Consider the following 20,709-nt stretch of genomic DNA (forward strand, 5'->3'; position numbering starts at 1 on the left):
CCGATGCGAACCGTTCCGTTCGGATCGGTTTTAATTTTTAAAAAAACCGAAATATATGGTTTGTAAAAAAAACCGAAATGCAGGTTCGGTATTCGGTTCACTCAGCTGAACCGAAAAACCGGATTATTCTTGAAATTTTATTTAAATAGATACGTGTTAAATTTTAATTAGTTGCGTAAGATAACTAAAATAGGCATGCACACACACGATTACGGGTATATATATATTTAAAAATTGTTGTTGGTTTTTGTTTCCAAATTTTCTTTTTATTTTGTGTTGTAAGTTTTAATTGTTGTTATTTTTATTTATCTCTACAACATTATGTTTATGTAGATGGAATATTAGAGTTTGATTATGTATTTTGAAATCTTAGTATTTCATATTTTGTAAGTACCTTATTAGTAGTTAGTAAGATATTAGTGATAAAATGTGTTTTGAATACTTTGTATTTATTGTTAATATTTGTAATGAAATTAGGATAAATTAATTATTGAAAAAAAATTATTACATTCATGAGGCCTAATGGGCTAAAAATTTAAAAATTCAAAATAGGTCCAATAGGCCCAAAACTGAAAAAACCGAACTGAACCAAATCGATCCGAAAAGATCCGTTTATGTTCGGTTTTTATTGAGTTTTGGTTCTTTTTATAAAATAACCGATTTAAATCGATTTTACTTAATTTCGATCCGAACCGAACCGTGCTCACCCCTAATTGTCACAGTGCATATAATTGAACCGGATAAGAGCCTCAGTGACAAAAATCTGAGCACATAGAGAAAATTATTAGGATCATTTATATATTTGTCTTACAACCCTCCATATAAAATACAACCTCAACAAATTAATCACTCAATAAATTAATATTCGACTAAATAATGATTTTTATCGGTCCCAACTTAAAGTTAATATAGTATATTAATAATTCGATAAATTTATTAGACAATATATTTTTGAAAAATATTATTTTTTAGGGTCCAATCAATATGTAAATTGCCATATTAAGAAAAATAAGAGAGAGATCGGCTTAATATACTACCCCAAAAAGTCTTCTATGATGTGTTACAATATAATGGTATTACTGCAATGTAATCTGGCCAAAAGATTATTAAGTGAATGATTCATTCAATCAAGATCAAATTGGAATCATATCATATAACTTGACAAAATCACTGCATTGTCTAATTATATTATCTCTACACTTTATAAAAGCTCTTATTACGAACATGATATTATCTTTATAAATTAATAAATTATTACTTCATAGATAAATTAATTATTGTCTATTGAGATAGTAATATTCACTCAATTAATAGACTTTCCATGGTAATATTCACTCAATTAATAGACTTTCCATGGTCTTAAGTATATTAATTTATCAATATTCTACTATTGTATATTACTTCTTTTTCAATATTTCAGCTCTTCTACTATCTTAATCTTTTTTACTTAAAAGCGTAATTTCCTTTTAGTTTTATGGGGTGATAGTAATGCTAATTGCTAAAATTATTAGTTGAATTAATGGGTCGAATGCAAGTGCGACCTACATTTTTTTCCCTACCAAGAAGGTATATACAGCCTTTTGTCATTTAATTATGTGTTCTTGGTAGTCATCGCCTACACCTTGTATGCATGGTAAATTGTTGCGAGATTTTTTTAAACTAAAATAGCATGTTTCATGGTGGTCAAAAAAGCCCGGCTAGGTTGGCCCAGGCCTGTGAGTTTTGGGCGAGAACTGGATAAACGTGTAAGAAAAGAAGTCTGGAACAAGTCTGATCTTCTATGTTTAAAAAAAAAAAATTAATAAATTAAAGTAATAAATTAAAATAAAAAATAATAGAAAAAAATTAAATTTCTAATTCATTATAAGACTAAACACTATATTAAGCATTAATTACTTAAGAGGGTGCTTGAATTAGAGAGTTCCGTATTAAAAAATTAAATCTTTCAACTTTTATTTGCTTCATTTTCTTTATTTATTACTTTATTTGAAATATTTATTTTTAATTCAACATTGATTATAGTAACTCATTGATTATTAACTCATTTCAAATTTATAATAATTACAAAAAATTTAAAAAATGAAAGACTAAGCCCAACTCTTATGCTTTCCTTAGAATGAGCTTGGGCCTCTACTAGTGTTTATACACGCATGTATGGGGCATGAAACTCTATAGCCCAAGATAGGGGACAAAATTGATGCCCCATCAGGAGGTCAGATATTTCAATCCTTGAAGATCCTTTCAAGATAATTTGATCAGGATTTGAGGATAATTAATTTATCTGAAGCGTTCAATTTAGATGAAATAAAATCACAAATATTGAAAATCTTGGGAAGCTATTATTAATTTTGAATCATTGTGAGTTGTGACAAGCAACAACTAGCGTGCACGCTTGACAGGTCCCATCATTTTGTCCACAACGTTATTATTACATGCCTCAAGGCTTCAAACTCAAGCAACTAGCTCTCGCTATAATCCTTTAGCTCATTTATTATATATAGAAGCAAACAAAGAGCTTAGTTAATTAAAAAATTTAAAAAAAAAAAAAAAACACATAATAACAGCCACAAGCTGGGGGGGAAAAAATATGGCTCCAATCACTACTCTCTTCTTCCTTCTCTCTTCCTTGTGTTTTCTCACATCAAGCCCTTGGGTTTTGACTTTACACATTTTTGCTTCTGATGACTCTCTCATGTTCTCACCTTTGGGATTCAGTTTTGCAAACCCAGATGTTGCATTTATCTGAAACGTAACTTGTGAGAGAGAGAGTACACGAGCTTTGACATTAACAAAAAAAAAGACAAAAGGGTGGTTCCATGATTCTCCTCAAAGGCAGGAAGCAAGCTACAAGGTTCCTTTTTTAGAGTGTTTGTTTCAATTTAAGCAAGCTGGTTTTACTACTAATTATCTGTATCTATTATCTAATTAGTCCTGAATGTAACCATATGCTCTAGTAATACAATGGATTAGGCCTATCTTCTCCTTCAAATAGAAGGAAACTTTAGTGGTTGCGATATCTGCATCCTTAGCTTGGGTCATGGGCCTGGGCGTGCATACTTTTTGCCTTTGAATCCATTTTAAAAAGCCTCTCAATTGACGTTACATAAAATGTGGACTCATCAAGACAAAGCCTAGTTAGTAGGCATGCATTTTTGGCAATTATTTACATTATTTTAGCAGATTCTCTTCTAATGAACTTTTTTTTAACAGAATAAACCATTAAATTTTGACCATGCGATGTTATCATTCATAGAAGCTTGACACAGAGAGAACAAATTGAAGTTCCTCAGGGCTCAGACGTTCTGGGTGTGCGAGAAAGAATAATAGAATGATGTTTTCACATGAAAGTTTTTGGTTCAAGGTTGGAGTTCATGAAGGAAAAGATTTGAGTAACAAATGTGTATGAATTGAAGTGTGTAATTTCTTTAATTTTTCAGCTTTGGCTTAACGAAAGAAAGAATGGTCAATGGTCTAATAGAATTTCCAGGAATGAAGGGTGGATTGTGGGGCGAGTTTTAACGGCCCTCAAGGTTAAGGTCAGGTCCACGATCAGAGGGACCATTTTGTGAAAATTTTATATGTTGCCTTTCCTGGTCCAATCTGGACCACTTTTTCAAAATCTGCTCTACGATCATAGGAGAAAGAAATATGTTCCATCTGCCGAGAGAGCTCAACATTCATTCACTATTAATTTCATCAGTATTTACTACAAAAACAAATATAACCTCAGTTAAGGAAAAAAAATTGAAAAAAAAAAAAAAGGAAACAGAGGTCATAAAATGGCATTAAGCCCAAACGTGTCATATAGACGACATAAAATGGTATTATATGGTGCCATTTTGACGCCAAGTTAAATTGAATAAAAAAAAAGAAAGAAACAGAGGCGACAGAACGACACCACGGAGGTGTTGTTTGTACCACACTACGATCGCCATTTGCGCTTGATATCATTTCTCACAAGACAAGCTGCTAACGGCTGCTAATCCTATCCATGTGGGGTAAGTCTTTTTGTCACCACAAAATCGATCTAGGAGGTTATGTGATCGTTGGTTGATGGTTAATGCCATAATGTGGCTTTGAAGCAATGGGAAAAGTTAATTGGCTGCACAAAGCACAACCTACACTGAGCCCACCGCAACCACCATCACAATCTCCATCCAATCTTTCCACAGTTTGATTATTTTCAGAGAGAAGATGATCTAGTAGTAGTACCTTCTACAACTTGAAAACTTTTTATTCTCTTAACAATCATTCATGCATTTGCTCATTTACTTTATTGGCGTGCCATATTGCTTTTACCATGGTAGCAGCATTTATCTTCGAGGCATGAGTGCTAGTAGAAACAGGTAGTAAAATGACAACATAGCTAATAATTTTTTTTTTTTCCTTAAAGCACAACAATAATAATAATAATCACATACGGAGAAAATAATACAAAGTAGAAAGAGACAGAAACATTGAAGAAGTGAATTCTAAGGAAAGTGCTTGAAAACAACAGAGGGGATTACAAAAAAGCAAGCCCCCTCATTGTCTAAGAGACTTTTTGCCTACAACTCCTTGAAAGCACAAATCACACCCCCCCTCATTATTCACTTTTTGAAACTTAACACACCTCTACTCCTTCCCAGTTTTTTCTTTCCAATTTTAAATCATTAACCCCATGAAGATGTGGATAATCCACTTGTCGAAACTAAAATCAGACACGGGATTGGCTCCTGAATGAACCAAGAGCCTTGACAGCTCCAGCTCTCAAGATGAATTGGTGGTAGAAAGCCGCAATTGCTGCACCGATGAAGGGTCCAACCCAGAAGAGCCATTGATCATCCCAAGCCTTGTCCTTGTTGTAAATAACAGCGGCCCCGAGACTCCTTGCTGGGTTAATGCCAGTGCCAGTGATTGGGATTGTGGCCAAGTGTACCATGAACACAGCAAATCCAATGGGGAGCGGTGCCAAAACCTTGAGAAAATAATTCCAACAACAAGAAAATCAGAATAAATAAATAAATAACTATGCACTTGTGACATACCAAATACCCCCCATTCATTCTACACACGTGAAGCCCATAATTCAATCTCAAAAAAGTTATTAAAAATGGAAAAAAAAAATGAATTAAAATGAAGAAAAGAAAGAAAGAAAGAAGCAAGCTAGATTCTTCACGGAGTTTCCCAAAAAAGAAGAAAAGGACAGCAGCATCCTTGTTGACACATAAAAGGTGTTTCGCCTTTTAGTCAAATACAAAATAATAAACCCACATCACAGCCACAGCATCCGCCCAGGACTCAAAAAAGCTTATTTATTAGCTGAAGAATCTTATCAGTGAAGGGAAAACGCAAAAGCAAAAGAGACACTTCAAAAAGAAGAATCTACTTGTTGATTTTCTGAGAAGAAGCAAAACAACAAAATTAATTTTTAGTTTTGGCCCCCCATGCCCCCATGCACGTGTTATATCTCTGTAGCTCTTTACTTATGGCCACAAATTGATGGACCTTCCTGTTCATAACATCGTTACCAAACTACATATTTTTATCTGACGGGTCTATCTGTTAGAAAAAAGGGAAATAAATTCCACTTTCCACTATCCTAAACTTATTTTTAATTTCACTTTCTCACCTCATTAAAAATTAATGTGTTAGTACTGACTACCAACCAAACATGACATGATAATAATAGAAGTCTTTTTTAGTATTTCTACCACCTATGAATGAAGTCAAGTGATCAATAAATTGAACAAGGAAAAATAGCCCACGTAATTAATAATGGATTGGTGCGTAATTAATAATGGATTGGTGCATAATCAATGCAAGATTCAGCGTGGCAAATTTCCGTTTTTCAAAGGAAAAGACAAGACACAATATCACAAAAATATTTAAAGAGATATTCATGAATCATGGCACGTGTTATGTGTATGGTAACTAACAACAACAGATCATAACTTGAAGCTTAAATAGATATTATAATAATAATAATAATAATAATAAATAAATAAATAATTTTGTCAAAGGTTGTTAATTAATTAATTAATTAACTAATTAGTTAGGCTTACGGGGACATGGGAGTCTCTGGCGCTTCTCTTGGGATCAGTGGCCGAGAAGACAGTGTAAACCAACACAAAGGTGCCGATGATCTCGGCGGCCAATCCAACGCCTGTGCTGTACCCATCGGCCAGCTCGTTGGCCCCACCTCCGTACCTTGTGTAGTAAGATTTTTGGAAAGCCTTGACCAACCCAACACCGGAGATTGCACCAAGGCACTGCGCCACCATGTACATCACAGCACGGACCAACGACACCTTGCGGGCCAAGAATAGTCCGAACGTCACTGCCGGGTTAATGTGACCACCTGCAGTACGCAATCAAACAAAAAATATAAACAATTTTAAAAAAAAAAAAATGTTGTGGCTGTTATGCTTCTGCTTAATTTTTGAACGGACTGTAATATTTTATTTATGGTATACCTGAGATACCGGCGGTGCAGTAAACGAGGACAAAGATCATGCCACCGAAGGCCCAGGCGATACCGAGGATGCCGACGCCGGCACAGCCGTCGACGTTCTTGGCGGGATCGGTCTGGCTTTTGTAGCCAATGACAGTCAAGACAGTGACGTAAAGAAAGAGCAGGGTTGCTATGAACTCAGCTATCAAGGCTCTGTAGAATGACCATTTGGTCAGCTCCACGGCGTCGAATAGCGGCTCCGGCGGTGGGTCCGTGTAGTCCTTGGCTGAATATGAGCCGTGCTCTGCCACCCCAGTGTCCTTCGCCATTGGAAAACCAGTAACAATGATTTGGAGAGAAACAGAGAAAACTGAGAGCACTGCAAAGCCACAAGCACAACGAGAGAGAAGCCTTTTTCTTTTTCTTTTTTTTTTTTGGTTGTTTTTGGTATGAGAAATGAATGCAACTGGGGGTATATATATTGCAAAGAAATGGATGATACTAGCCCTAACTAGGGGTTTCTTTTTTCTTTTTACTTTTTTTAATATTTAAAAAAATAATTAAGATTTTGTAATAGCGGTTGATTAAGGAAATATTACTATGTTAATTTGGCTAGGCTTCTCTATCAACCGACCCTACTTGACACTACCTCCCCACCACCACCTGCCCACTTACTAATTCTCTGCTGGCTTGCTGTATGTCTTTTGTGCTATATTTTACTGGGCGAGTCATTTGCATGCCACTTACTCATCTTTGTGTTTTTGTCACTTTTTCTTAAAGATTACTCGCTTTTGTTTTCTTTACTTCAAATACATAAATTTCGATTCCAACTAGTTAATTTTTCGTTTGCTTCTAAGCGTTAAATCTTTAAAATCCATCTTTGTAAGCTACTTCAAGTCTCTCTTTAATAAATTATACGTGTGATATTCGAATGAAAATCCTCATACAATGCGATTTGCGATCTCCCTATACACTCATCAATGATTGTTTGTATAGTTGAGATTTGAATATTTTTATATTATTTATCTATTAACAACCAATTATTCATATGAATTTTACTCAAAAAAATTTAAATAATAAAAAATCTTAAACAGTGATCTTAAATCAAACCAATATCAAAATTAATTTTGTAAGAAAAGATAACTAAAAAATAACAGGAAACCTTTTGTACCCTAAATTTGACTAACGTAGTGTTATAAACTATTTGTTATAATTTTATATCTTCATGTGCTTAAAATAAAATTTTGAGGGGTATTATACAAAGGAAATTATCGTGTTTTTATATTGTATTGTCAGTCAATTTTGTGACCGCAAAATATTCATCAGGAAAAAAAAAAGAAAAAGAAAAAAGACTGTACAGCACCGTGCCGTGCCTAGAAGGCTAGAGCACGTGAAGAATTAGGTCAGCGGCTGGCTGGGCGAACCAAAGCACACGCGTCAAAATGGCGGTGCAGGTGGCACCCCACTGTTCTTCCGTTTTCGCCAAACCGCTGAGCCGCTGACGTTTCGCCTCCTTTTTAACCCCCGGGTTACGGAAAAGAGTCAAGACCATGGAGTACGAAAATTTACCCAAAATAGAGCCCCTACTTTACACTACACAACGGAACCAAATCCCGAGTTCCAAGAAACATACACGTGGCTAATTTCCGTTCACTAGTTTCTCGGCTTTGGGGTTTGTTTCTCTGCTCTGGAGTATGTACACTACCACACGTGGCGAAGACCTGTGGTCTGGTACGTCTTGTCCGGTTCGGTTTGTGGGGTCCGGCTGTGCTGTAGTCACTGGTTTCTGGTTGGATGGGAAGGATAACGAGATGACGTCAGCGACTGGGGGGCCATTAAAGACTCTGATCACGAATTGTCGTTATTACTGTAAATAGTAAAAATCTTGGATTTTGATAATTTTGATTGTCGTTATTTGATACTTCACCGTGCTGTGAAAGTGAAAGAGAGAGAGAGAGAGTTGTTAAAGGTGGCTTTTATAATGGTCAGAAATAAGGATTAAACCACGTGTTACGTCCTACCAAACGCCATAGTGGGAAATTAGGAGCGACACAATTCCGGATTAAAAAAAAAAATTATTGTCAACATGATTAAAATTAATATGCACATGATAAAACAAGATTAATAAGTTTTTTTTTTATGGCATGATACTATTGCTCAAATTATAATTTAAATTATAATTCATATTATATGAGAGTATAACTGATATATACAATCATATATATATATATATATATATATATATATATATATATATATATATATATATATATACTGAGTTATGTTGACATTAATGCTGATATGGCACTGCTCAGATTTTTTAATATGGCAATGCTTAAATTTTTTAACCCTCTCAAATATTCGAGGACGTCAAACTCTCATTCTGAGAGAAATGCTGTTTTCACTCAAACTCTGGGCTCAAAGGAAGAACATTTTAAATTAAACCCCTGCAATACGTCTGCGGAGGCTCGAACCCGCTCCCTCATATTTGTGAGAGAGTGGCTCTAGCCACTTGGGCTAAGCCTAAGTGATTAAACAAGATTAATAGTTATGATAAAAAAACTATAAAATAAAATAAAATAAATAAATCTTAGATTTGATAAGTATTTTTGTACATGAGAAATGTCAGTGAATGAGTTCTACGATTATCGAAGCAAGACTGATGTTCGGATAATGGATGAATAAGATTATTAATTCAAAATTAATAGAAGGAACAGCTATTTTAATTTTTTTTTTTTAAATTCTAAATAATCGTGCATCATCATAGCTTCATAAAGTTGACTAAACAATTCCCACTCTCTTTTCACATGATCCAATTTAACCGGCCTTCCCTATTTAAATCATTTTTTTTTTTAAAACATACCCTAATTACGTCATTAACCGTACATAATAATATTAGTTACATTAGAATGTTTTAATCACAACTAAGCCGAACCCTAACAGTTGATAGTCAATATAAAAGAGAGTCGTCAGGGTCCCGCCAGTGGAGACCGATGGTGATTGGTCGGTCAGCCAGCGAAGCAACGGCATCGAGCACGTGGGAGCCCACAATTGGTGACCCACATCAGAGAGACGTTACAGTTTTACACAGTTTGTCGTTAGGCTTCTTCTTCTTCTTCTTTACTGGTGGCAGCTAATTATGACAAATTTATGAAGCCACCTATTTAATTTTTTAATTTTTGAACGTTAAAGATAAACAAACTGAACAAAAAGAGGAGGGAATCCAATCCACCACCGCGTTCTGTTTGGATCATTTTGCCGAAAAGAGAAAGATTAATTGTTTAATTATGGTTAAACTTCATTTGTACTTATAATAATGCACATGCAATAGAATTCATATAAATTCAATATTATCTCAAAACAGTCGTTTAGTCTCTTGTCATGAAAGTAACAAATTATGGGTCTAATTCTAAGTTTAAAGTCTTTCCCATTCAAATAGTCATATGAATTTTTTCAAAAAAAATTGTCCGAAAACCTTTGTAGTTTCTAAATTAGTCAATAATTTCCATATATATATATATATATATGAATGTTTTTTTTATACGAGTCACGAGAGTTTGTTTGTGTTTCAATCATAAAAGGGGAATTAACATTGGAAATTGTCTAGTCAGCGCTAGTCGTTACACAATTTGTCAACAAGCGTACTTAATTAGTGGATAATGACTAATTTAAGCAGCAATTAGCAGTTCAGCCAACCATAAAGTTAACGTAGGGAAAGGGAATCCAATCTAATACTTTTGCCCTTCTTTTTGTGGCATAAAGAGCGAGTTGGTTAAATTGATTAAAAGAAAAAGCTCTAATGTAAAAAAGTGGTTAGATAATTCTTTAATTTGGCCATGCCTTTTACTGATTCCAATGGGATCTTTATTTAAGCATCGGTCTTCTTCTTTTGTTGTTGTCTTTCACTTTCACGAGCAACGGTAACCTCATAACCCCAAGTTTGAAAGTTGGAAATTCTAAATGGTTGGTAAGTCTTTTTCAAAACCGTATTTGAATAAAAAGGAATACACGTTAAAAAGTATTTGTTCACGTAAATATAATGTTATACGATATCACGTCGTGATATTGTTTATGCAAAATAACACGTGAGATTATAATACACATGAGATTAAGAGTGTGTTTTAAATACACATGAGATTACAATGTAACATCATTCATTATAATGATATATATATATATATCATACACTCCATTTATGCCCTATTAGACAAGTGACTTATTTGATAGATGTTGGCTTGGCTCTTTAGGTCATAACTTGAACCACATATTATTATTATTATTATTTTATTTTATATAAAAGGGTTTTTTATCTTCATAGTTTTCTTTGCTGTATAATCATACTAATCCCATTAGTTAAGGCATGTTTCTGTCGCCACCAACTACTGTAACCGGCCGACAACATGATGTATATATTCCAATTTCACTAAAGTTTCATTTGATCATTTTTTTTTTTTTGTAATTTCTAGATGATTAATGTAAGCCATCTAATAAATTTTTGTCAATAATTGCATTTAGTTTTTTTCACAAGCAAAATATGATAGCATAACATGGACTAATTGGAATAAAAGGCTGTTTAGAGAGAATATGCATTTTAGAATAACGAAGACAACATGCCAATGATTTAATTAGAGGCAATAAGAAGAAGAAAATCTTTCTAATTGGAAATTTTAATTATTGCACGATTATCCCAATAATTTTCCTTGAACAACTTTGATCTGTTGGCAATAATTCAATCGTTGATTAGTGACCAAGTTTCCTGCCATCTTGCCAATCTGTAAATGAATGAGATGGAGAAGATAATGGGGTGGTGGCTTTTGACCCTAAGCTTGTGGAAAATTACTTGAGGTCTTGGGTTGGTCGCACTAAAAACATCACGCACATTTTAAATATTATTGAAATTAACAATAATGTCAATGATAGATTTGATGACATTTGGAAAGTAAATTTTTTTGATAAAGTACACACGTTAGTGAAAAGAAAAAAAGAAAAAAAAATCAACTCTACCTTGTTTGATAGATTCGAAACATACTCAGATTCAATTAAATTATACATTTTATTTAAATAAAGTTCTTTTTTTAACGGTTAATAAAATTTAAATGCACAAAAATTTGATTTGCGAATACATATTTAACGGAGCATTACTGAAAATCAAATCTTTATATCAACTCAAGATTTTATTGATTATATCAACTAATTTAATATATTGAATTTATATGGTATCAAATTAAGGGCCCGTTTGGAATTGTGGTTGAAATTCAATAAGCGGCTTATTTCATAATTTTCGATAAAAATATTGTTTGATACATTTTGTAAAAGCAACTTATTTCATAATTATTTTCATTTTATCAACAGTTAAAAAAAAACAAGTAGGGAGTTGCTTTTCATAAGCAGCTTATTTAATAAACTACCATATTTTTTAAAAATTCCTATTATAACCCTAGATTTTAATAAAAAATAATTATATCTTATTTATCCGTAAACCCTGATATATAAATCATACATTTATCTTTATTATATTTTATGTAACATATTATAAAGTTCTTTAGTTTTTTAATTGAGTTTTTTTAATGTAATTTTACATATTTAAGAAAAAAAGATATGTCTAAACAATTTTATTAAACATATTCTAAAAATAAAAAGTAATTAAAACTTATACCTATTTTGGTCATTATATAATAAAATAATATTTTTGTAATAAAATTTACCAAACACATACACTCTACTTTTCAAACTCACAGCAACTGCAACTGCACAGTTTACCAAACGTCAAATTACTTTTTTAGTCAACGACTTATTTTATCTGCACAACACAAACAAGCCCTAAATCTATTTATCAATTTATTCTTGAATCCACTTTACGCATGAGGTTTTTTTCTTTTTTAAAACACTATATATTTAATTCAATGAACACAACAGTCTTTGCATCGCTTTGGATTGTAAAACGCCTTATCTTGGAAAGCCGGAGCACAAAACGATAGTGAAAGTAGCCGAACCGACCACCGACCCAATTCTCACTCCCGAGTCACCCAACCAATTGGGGCATGCCACGTATTCATCGGACCCCACAGACAGTGAATCACTGGACGGCTCACGATCAGTGTCACCGACTTTGAACAGCCGCAATCCCATTTTTGCACATTTTTTGCAGTAATGGCTATGATTTTGCCACTTGTCCAAACATTTCGCATCAGCTAGATTTGGTCCTCACATTCACTTGATCTCAAAGTAAGCAAATTTTGTTAATGTCGGAACAAAATTTGAGTTTTTTAAAGCTCAGAGAATGAATTTGATGACATTAAATAATGTTTCTAAAAATAAAAAAATGCATCTAAATTGGAAAACACCCATTAGTTAAAGTTCGAGCCGTTCTTGCACAGTAAGAGGTAAGGAGAAAAGCGTTGATTCAGAACATCTAGAATAAAGCACAGGCTATCATCTAAGCATGTTTTTGAATTTTTTTTTTAAAATTCTAAATATTAATATATTGCAAGGTCGCAGTATTTTAAAGGAAAAATAGAAAAATGGAAATTATATATATGTATAATATCAAAATTTTGTATAAAAGATAGAAGAACGAAAAGAAATTTTTCATTTTGTTCATTATTACTTTGAAATTCAACCAATTACATTAATTTTTTTTCATCAATTTTATTCTTAATTGCAATCTATCAAAACTTTGATAAATATATAGAAATTAAAAAAACTTTGATAAATATAACCCAAAACTTTGATAAATATATAGAAATTAAAAACAAAAAAAACAAAAATATGTACCAATATCTGAGTCGAGACCTCTACGCTCATCAGTTTTATTCAGGAAAAATGTAAAACAATAAATAGCTAAAGAAAATATTACCAAACGAAAGTTAAGTCGGTAAAATGGTCGGCTGCCTCCATTGTTGACTGTCTAAACGAAATGTGTCGTGAGGTGGACATGGAACATGCTAGTTGCTAGTTACTAGTTAGTGTCCAAATGAATCTTAAATGAGAGATGCTTGAGTTATTGTCGTTTTATTCTTGTCCTTTTTGATGCAAAGTTGCTTGGACTACGGAGTCGAAATCGGATTTTTTGGAGGAAAATGATGGCATTAATAATTGTAATAGGTTAACTTTCACAATCAAACAGGAAGGAATTCAAATACAACAACAGTTTAATCACCAGTGACCCGACTGATTGGAGTTCTTTGCCTTCTAACATTGAGAGTAGATTTTGCCTTTCTCGTAGTAGATTTTTTTAAACTATGCTCATTAAGATCTCAGATTATGTTATAATTATACAAATCTTTTAAACTTACCATAGCCTTTTTTGTTGTAATATATTACTTTAGAAAAGATTTGTATCAGTGAGAATTGAATTTAACAATATTTGGTTTCGATTGAATAAAATTATTTGTTACAAATGTCGATAGTGCTTGCATTTTTGTGAGGGGTATTGTCACTTTCAATATATTCCCAAAAGCAGGTGTCGCCTCCTGCGAAATTAACTACAGAAAATTAAAATGGAAGACGATGAAACTTTAGAATGTTGAAACTAGTAGGAAGACCCCAAAAAAAAAAAGAAAAAGAAAAAAAGGATTCTGAGTGAGTTTGGGACACAAGAGACCTAACTTGAAAACAACAAAGACAAAGCCGAATAGGCAATTTCAAATCAAGCTCATAAACAGGGCCCCAACTCCCACGTTATAAGGTCCTGATAAATTTTTTACAATTCATGGTAGGGCAAGAAATGAAGATGCTAATGAATAAATGTCCACAACAGAAAAAAAAAAAAAAAAAAAAAAAAAAAAAAGAAGCAAAGTTCGACACTCAAATTCCCATCACAAAGTAAACAAACATCAACTTCAGTTTCTTCTATATAGGACCACTTACAAAATTTTTAAAGATCAGTTGTCAAATTCTTTGGCACCCATATTTTCCTTTTACATTGAGAGAGCTTTGACAGTGGGTGTGGGTTCCAACTTTCACTAGTTTTTGGTTTAAAAAAATAAAAAGCTATCTCAAATGAAAATGCACGCCACGCAGCCGAATGAATCAAATGGACAATCACCAAAGATACATAGTATTTCACTTGTCACGAGCCATTCGTTTGTTATCGACTCGAAAGATTAGCTTAATTATTAGGTGAGATTGTCTTAACAACTTTCATTTGTTTAAACATACCCTATTTTCTTTCATGGGTATCTTTTGTCTTGACACAAGCCCGTGAGTGAGAACTTTTCTGTTATGTGTGTTGTCTTTTTGTCATAAACAACATGATAATAAACAAAGGATAGCAAGTCTTGCCGTTACCTTCCGATCAAGTGCGGCCATGAATAATTTAGACTTTTTGAGGCCAAAGATGTTAGAATTTATGATGCAAAGTATAAGCACTTGAAAATGTTTCAAGAAGTGGAAGCAGACGCACTATGCAGTTACTTTCCTCGCATGCTGCTTGCAAATCTCTGAAGTCTTATCATGTAATTGATTTGAATGATGAAGTGCGGCTGAAAAATTGTGACTTGTGAGTCTTGGTCTCGGCAGATGGAAAATAATGGGATACTAATGATTACTTCGGGGATATCATACACACTAGATACAACATATTTTGAAATAAACAAATGCATGAAATGCCATATAAACCGTTCATGGGAGTTAATCATTTATCATTACCGTATCTTTTATATTATTGTGCCGTTCATGTTTTGCTTGCAGATGAATCAACTGATCCATTCATTTGATTACTATTGAAAGCATGACCTGAATGCACTCACAGAGCGACCTTGACTACTCTGTACTACAATAACGTAGAATACGTGCTTATCGACAATTTGTCTGAACAAGTTAAGCTACCTTCCGATGAGGCGTAGGCCAGCCTTACCACCTCAACAGGTCTATTGAGGTTACTTTTACGACCAGCCATTGAGGCTTGGCCAAATGTAGGTCCCATGGTGGCAACCATCAATCAGCCACCATTACTGGTCCTACCACCTCGACAGGCTGAAGTGGTAGGACCAGGCTACACAAGTTTCTTGTTGATGAGATCCAAATAAAGTTATCTGGGATGGCGCACCATGAAATAACATTTTGACATACACACACTTATTTTGAAGTTCATCAATCATAATTGAGAGAGAGAAGTAATTCTACTAGTACTTAAGAACATAGTGCATCATACAATCCTTAAATCCTACAAGGAAATGCAAAAATACCCAACAATGAAGTATACTGCATTATCCCACAGTGAAGTAAATGCTTAATACAGCACGAAGACAGCAATGTCGTGTAACTGTGAAAGTTCTCCTGAAATACCGAGTATAAAGATTACCATACAATGAAGAAACATGGTCTGAAGGTGGAATAATCAGTAGAGAAGATTTTAGAGTAGAGTAAAAGAGACCTGCTGTTAACTTCAGTTTAACTAAGGGAAGGGAAGATAGAAGACAAGAAAGCATCATTCCACCAAAGCATTTCTATACAGAATATACATATAGCACCCAAACCTAAAAATCTGACAAATAATATACAGCTGATACAGCCACCAAAATAGGCATGAAGGATGATTGCGCTCCTTAGTAATATGATGGAATGGTCAAAACCAACACTAAGTAGAAACTTTACAAAAAAAAGACTGAATTTGACCTTTCAATTACAGAAACCAGCTTCCATTGCTTGTAAGATAGCAGCGGTATCAAATCTAAAGTTCCTGAAGCTTTTACCGGGCCCTGTGTCAGGAGGCTGAGAATCAGATGCAACTTTAGTTAACTGGCTCTCGAGAGCTATTGTGTTACTTCCTATAGAATTGTTCTTTGCTTTCCACACACAGACCCCTAGACAGAAAAGAAAAGGATCAAATTAGCAAGACACCCAAGTTTCTTAAAAAAGTTCAAAGCTGATTCTAAATTCTTGTGCAACGCAAATACAAATAGAACTGTCAGACAATGTACTTGTGCAAACAAGCATCAAACATGCAATGCCAATTTCTCAAGAGTTCTTGTTTACCAACTAATAATTTAAGGTTCACATAAACTTGACCCTAATAACACACAAATAGAATGAAATTCTACAGAATGTAAGGAAAACCTTTGAGAGGCATATCATGTTTTGGAGCAATGGAAGGCTTATGTGCTGAAATCCATTTCTTCAAAGATCTGCACAAGTATATCACACTTACTAAGCAAATGGCATAAAATGGTTTTAAAAGAACAAGGGACATCATGCCTCTTTGTACTCACGCCAGAAAAGGAGCAACCATATATAGCTTAAGACCAGTGACTCCGTGAGATATCACATCATCACTAGCTGGCTGAAGTTCATCAAGCCGCTGCCATGCAATTTCCTGCATGCAACAGAAAGACATGCTTGTGAAGAAAGACTTAAAGATAGGAAAATAACATGGTAAAAGGAGAAAAACAAGGTTTGCCATTCTTCAAATAATAGAAAATTCAATTTCCAAAGGCTTTTTAATGAACGAGTTTTCTCAAAATTATCCCAAATGATCACATTTCCCGGACAAGTTTGACTACAACGTGTTCACTAAAAGAAAAAGAAATCTGTTCACTATTTCACAGCAAATGTAACTTCTAAAAATTAGTGACGAAACATAATGCACCTATAACATACTTGATAAGAAATGATATTCAATGCATCACCAACCATATTACACAGTGGTTTTACATAAAAATTGTGATATTATGTACCATTTGTATGTACCAAGGAAAAAATAGTCCAAAATTGAATAAAATAAGAATGGGCGGACGGATTTAAAAAGGATTTCATCACAAGATATGTTTTTTCTTTCTGCAAGAACTAAAAAAGCTGCAACTGTTGCTTTCCCTTTTGACATTTCCCAGATTTAAGATTCTACAAAGAGCAAAAACAACAGACTAACTGCAAAGGATAAGAAGATCTAATTCACTTTATTGTACAGCATCTGTTTTTGTATATATTATGAAGCATGTATTATGTTTTTTCCCCTCTTAAGGAGATCAGTCAAAAAAAGAAAAAAAAAGAAAAAGAGGATTAATATCAAACCTATAAAATGTTGTTCCAAATTCCAAATAGAAAGATAATTTAGTGAAGAATGAAATTGAAAATTATTTACAAAAGAATAACATACACTAATCTCCTTTTTCGTTTGAGGGGCAAAGGCAGTATCATCTCTCACTCCGGCAATTATGTAAAGCCGCACCCTTTGCTGTCCAAATATCTTTTCAATGAACTCATCTTTGTTAAGAAGCTTTGAAACATCAAAACCCGTTTCTTCCTGGACCTGTGCAACCCACAATAAGTAGGTAAATATTTTTACAGAGAGGAAAATTGACTGGCATGTTCTTAAGAAAACCTTCAGGCTACTACTAATGGCGAAGATACTCCTACAAAGTCAAATGCTAAGACCAAAAACACTCATTTCAGCTGAGAAAATTAGTTCAACATATGCACTTGTGAACGTGTAAAATTAATTAACAGCCTACCATTCAACAAGGTAATGACAAAAGAACCATGCCCACAATACCATGATTAGATTTTGTGTAACTACAGAAGATGCAATCAACATCACATGTCTGAGCAAAAGGTTCTCAGTTGAACATAGGTAATAGGCCAACTATTATCTAGCAGGAGCTCACTTTCCAATCAGAATAAAAGAACTGGTTTCTACTCTCTAAATAAATTTCAAATCAGGTTCTAAAACCTTAAAATGTTTGGATATCACACGTCCATTGCTTCAAATCCGGTGAAACTACAGTTCAAACTCAAAAATGATGCTAAAATATATTGATAAACATGCAAAGACAGTTAAAGAGTGCATTAGAGCCAAGCTTACTTCTCGGATGGCACATGCATGATCCTCCTCATCTTTGTTCTTTTTCCCACGTGGAAAACTCCAGCTTGACCCTTTCCATCCCTTCACTAGTATGCACTGTCAATGCAAAGTGTATAAAACATAAGACAAGAAAGTACCATAACAGCATCAAGTGTAAACTGCATTAAAAAAATTCAGAATGATTGGATATAAGAAATAAATGTGTCAGTAAAAGCGAACAAAACTAGCTTTCATTCACAATAATCTCACCCGTTCATAGGTTTCATCCAAAATGATTGCCCCCGTTACAGGAACTCGGACCTTGTAAGAAGTGAAATCCTTAAATATGTCATCTATGTGAGCAACATAAGGTCGTAGTACATCACAACTGTTGAACACTGAGACAGATTAAGGAAAAGGAGGATACACACAAAGGGATATTTGACAGACAGTATTCATGGAGGCAATCTTGTGAAAATACGCATGATTCTGCAATAAGTTTGCTTTTTATTTTCACTTACATGTGGTTCCAAAAAAACATGAAAGCTATTTCTAGCAGATAACTCACAAAGGAAGTTGGCGAGCTTAACCATTAATTTCACAGATATCAATGACATCAGAGATAAAGCTGAAACCAAAATAGACGCTGCAAAGGATACTTAAGGAAGTAAACTCCTTCAAAGTGAATGACTTAAGTGATGGATTGTTTTCCACTGAATTGTCCTCATAGAACCAATGTGCATACTCCACAAGAAACAGAATCCTCTCAAATGACTGTTGATCTTCTTGCGGCACATTTAATACAAACCGACTGTAGCACAATTGTTTGACCAAAATGGTTACAGATATTTATCGGAAAATAAAGAAATACGCAGAAAAAGAAGAAGAAGAAGAAGAAGAAGAAGAAAACCATACGGGTTATTAACATAAAAGAAGATTATAAAGGACAAATATTTCCGATATTACAGGTACATTCCAACATAAACCTAAAAATTATAGTCCAAACACTTGTAAAGCAAAGACTAGCTGGCAATATATCATGTCAGAAACAGAAATATATGGCCACTTTGAGCAAAAGGATTTTAAAAAACTCCATTAGCACCAAAAGAAAACAAACCATCACCACAACAAGCTTAGAAAATTGAACAAAAGGATCCAATGGCTAGAACTACTATTGCTCATCCATTCTCCCATTACTGCAACCAAATTTACATTGAATTCCACACAGCTTTTCAGCAAACAAACAGGCAACAAAAGTGATCAGAAACATAAACTGAAAATTAAAACCAAAAAAAGAGAAAAAGAAAAAGAATTGCATTCCTTTTCATAAACCAAGGAGCCAATTTGATCACAACCTTACAAGACCTAAAAACTTTCATTTCTTTTCCTGTGAGTCTCTTAAGCAACAAAACAGTCCATAAAGAGTAAAACAATTAACTGAACAACAAGAAAACAGAACCAGAAATAAATAAATAAGTAAAAAAATTAAATTAGAGATAACAGCTAACTTAATCCATAAAAACAAAGCAGACCAGAAACACTTCAAAATCATTAACTAAATAACGATCACATACATGGAAATAGACAACGTTCAATTGATTTTCTAGCTAGCCAAACAGTCAGCAAGAGTTCAAAAGCTTAAACTAAACAACAAGAACAAACAAGAAGAACAAAACAGAAAACAATATTTAAATGTAATCTTGATCGCGAACTCGCAAGAACTCGAATTTCTCATTTGTCATCTCTTTACACGAGTTATTCGTCAACTAAACGGCAAACGAAGAGCGGCGAAGAGAACAAGAAGGATAAGGAGGCGGGGGGGGGGGAGCGTAAAGGCGAGAATTTATTTTTACCTGCAGAGATCGTCGAGGAGTTCTTGAGGAGGAAGGCCGCCGTTCTTAAACGGCGCACTTGACGATCGAGGGAGACCTGACATCGCCGTTGAATTGAAGAACTAATTTTTATTTTTTTCGATTTTTAAGTTTTCAGAGAGGGGAGTGAGAAGGGACTGCTGCAAAGGACCTCTCTCTTATTTGGGATCTGGGAGTGAGAGCAGAGGAGGAAGTAACAAATCTTCTTCTGAGCCTAAAAGCCAAGCCCTCTCTCTGGACTTCTTTTTCTTTGTCTTTTGTGTTTTATATCTGACCCGATGTATTGGTCAACCGGATTAAACCGGATCTTCTTTTCTTCTTTATTTTTTATCCCCTACATTTTGAAAAAAAAAAAAATTATTTATGAATATTGTCATATTAACAATAATTATTACAAACTTTATAAGAGACCCAAAAAAAATAAAAATTCTTGTAATGAAAACTTTGTATAATGAAAAGTTTTTATCTTATAATGATAGTATACTAACTGTAATAAGTATTTTATTACTTTCGTCAATAAAAGATAATTATTTTATTTTTAATATTAATAATGATATATGTATAATAATTTGAATAATAATTAGTAAGCAATTTATAAGAGACAAACAAAAAAATTGTTTCATAGT

At 33.7% G+C, this 20,709-nt stretch overlaps 2 protein-coding genes across 2 annotated transcripts; both read right to left on the bottom strand.

Annotated features, from left to right (window-relative positions):
- Positions 1 to 4,363: 4,363 nt before the first annotated feature.
- On the bottom strand, positions 4,364 to 6,891 carry LOC18043954 (probable aquaporin PIP2-5). The gene is made up of 3 exons (XM_006436362.2): positions 6,456 to 6,891; positions 6,045 to 6,340; positions 4,364 to 4,957 (listed from the first exon to the last, which is right to left on the bottom strand). The coding sequence occupies exons 1-3, from the start codon at positions 6,760 to 6,762 to the stop codon at positions 4,697 to 4,699; spliced, it is 864 nt and encodes a 287-aa protein (XP_006436425.1). The 5' UTR covers positions 6,763 to 6,891; the 3' UTR covers positions 4,364 to 4,696.
- An 8,868-nt stretch (positions 6,892 to 15,759) lies between these two features.
- Positions 15,760 to 20,324, bottom strand: LOC18045708 (mRNA-decapping enzyme subunit 2). The gene is made up of 8 exons (XM_006436364.2): positions 20,066 to 20,324; positions 18,872 to 19,023; positions 18,483 to 18,610; positions 18,234 to 18,329; positions 17,529 to 17,681; positions 16,645 to 16,748; positions 16,493 to 16,560; positions 15,760 to 16,239 (listed from the first exon to the last, which is right to left on the bottom strand). Exons 1-8 carry the CDS (start codon positions 20,146 to 20,148, stop codon positions 16,055 to 16,057), a joined length of 969 nt encoding a protein of 322 aa, XP_006436427.1. The 5' UTR covers positions 20,149 to 20,324; the 3' UTR covers positions 15,760 to 16,054.
- Between the last annotated feature and the right edge of the window lie 385 nt (positions 20,325 to 20,709).

The sequence above is a fragment of the Citrus clementina genome, unplaced genomic scaffold (genome assembly GCF_000493195.1).
Source record: "Citrus clementina cultivar Clemenules unplaced genomic scaffold, Citrus_clementina_v1.0 scaffold_4, whole genome shotgun sequence".
Classification (NCBI taxonomy): Eukaryota; Viridiplantae; Streptophyta; class Magnoliopsida; order Sapindales; family Rutaceae; genus Citrus; species Citrus x clementina.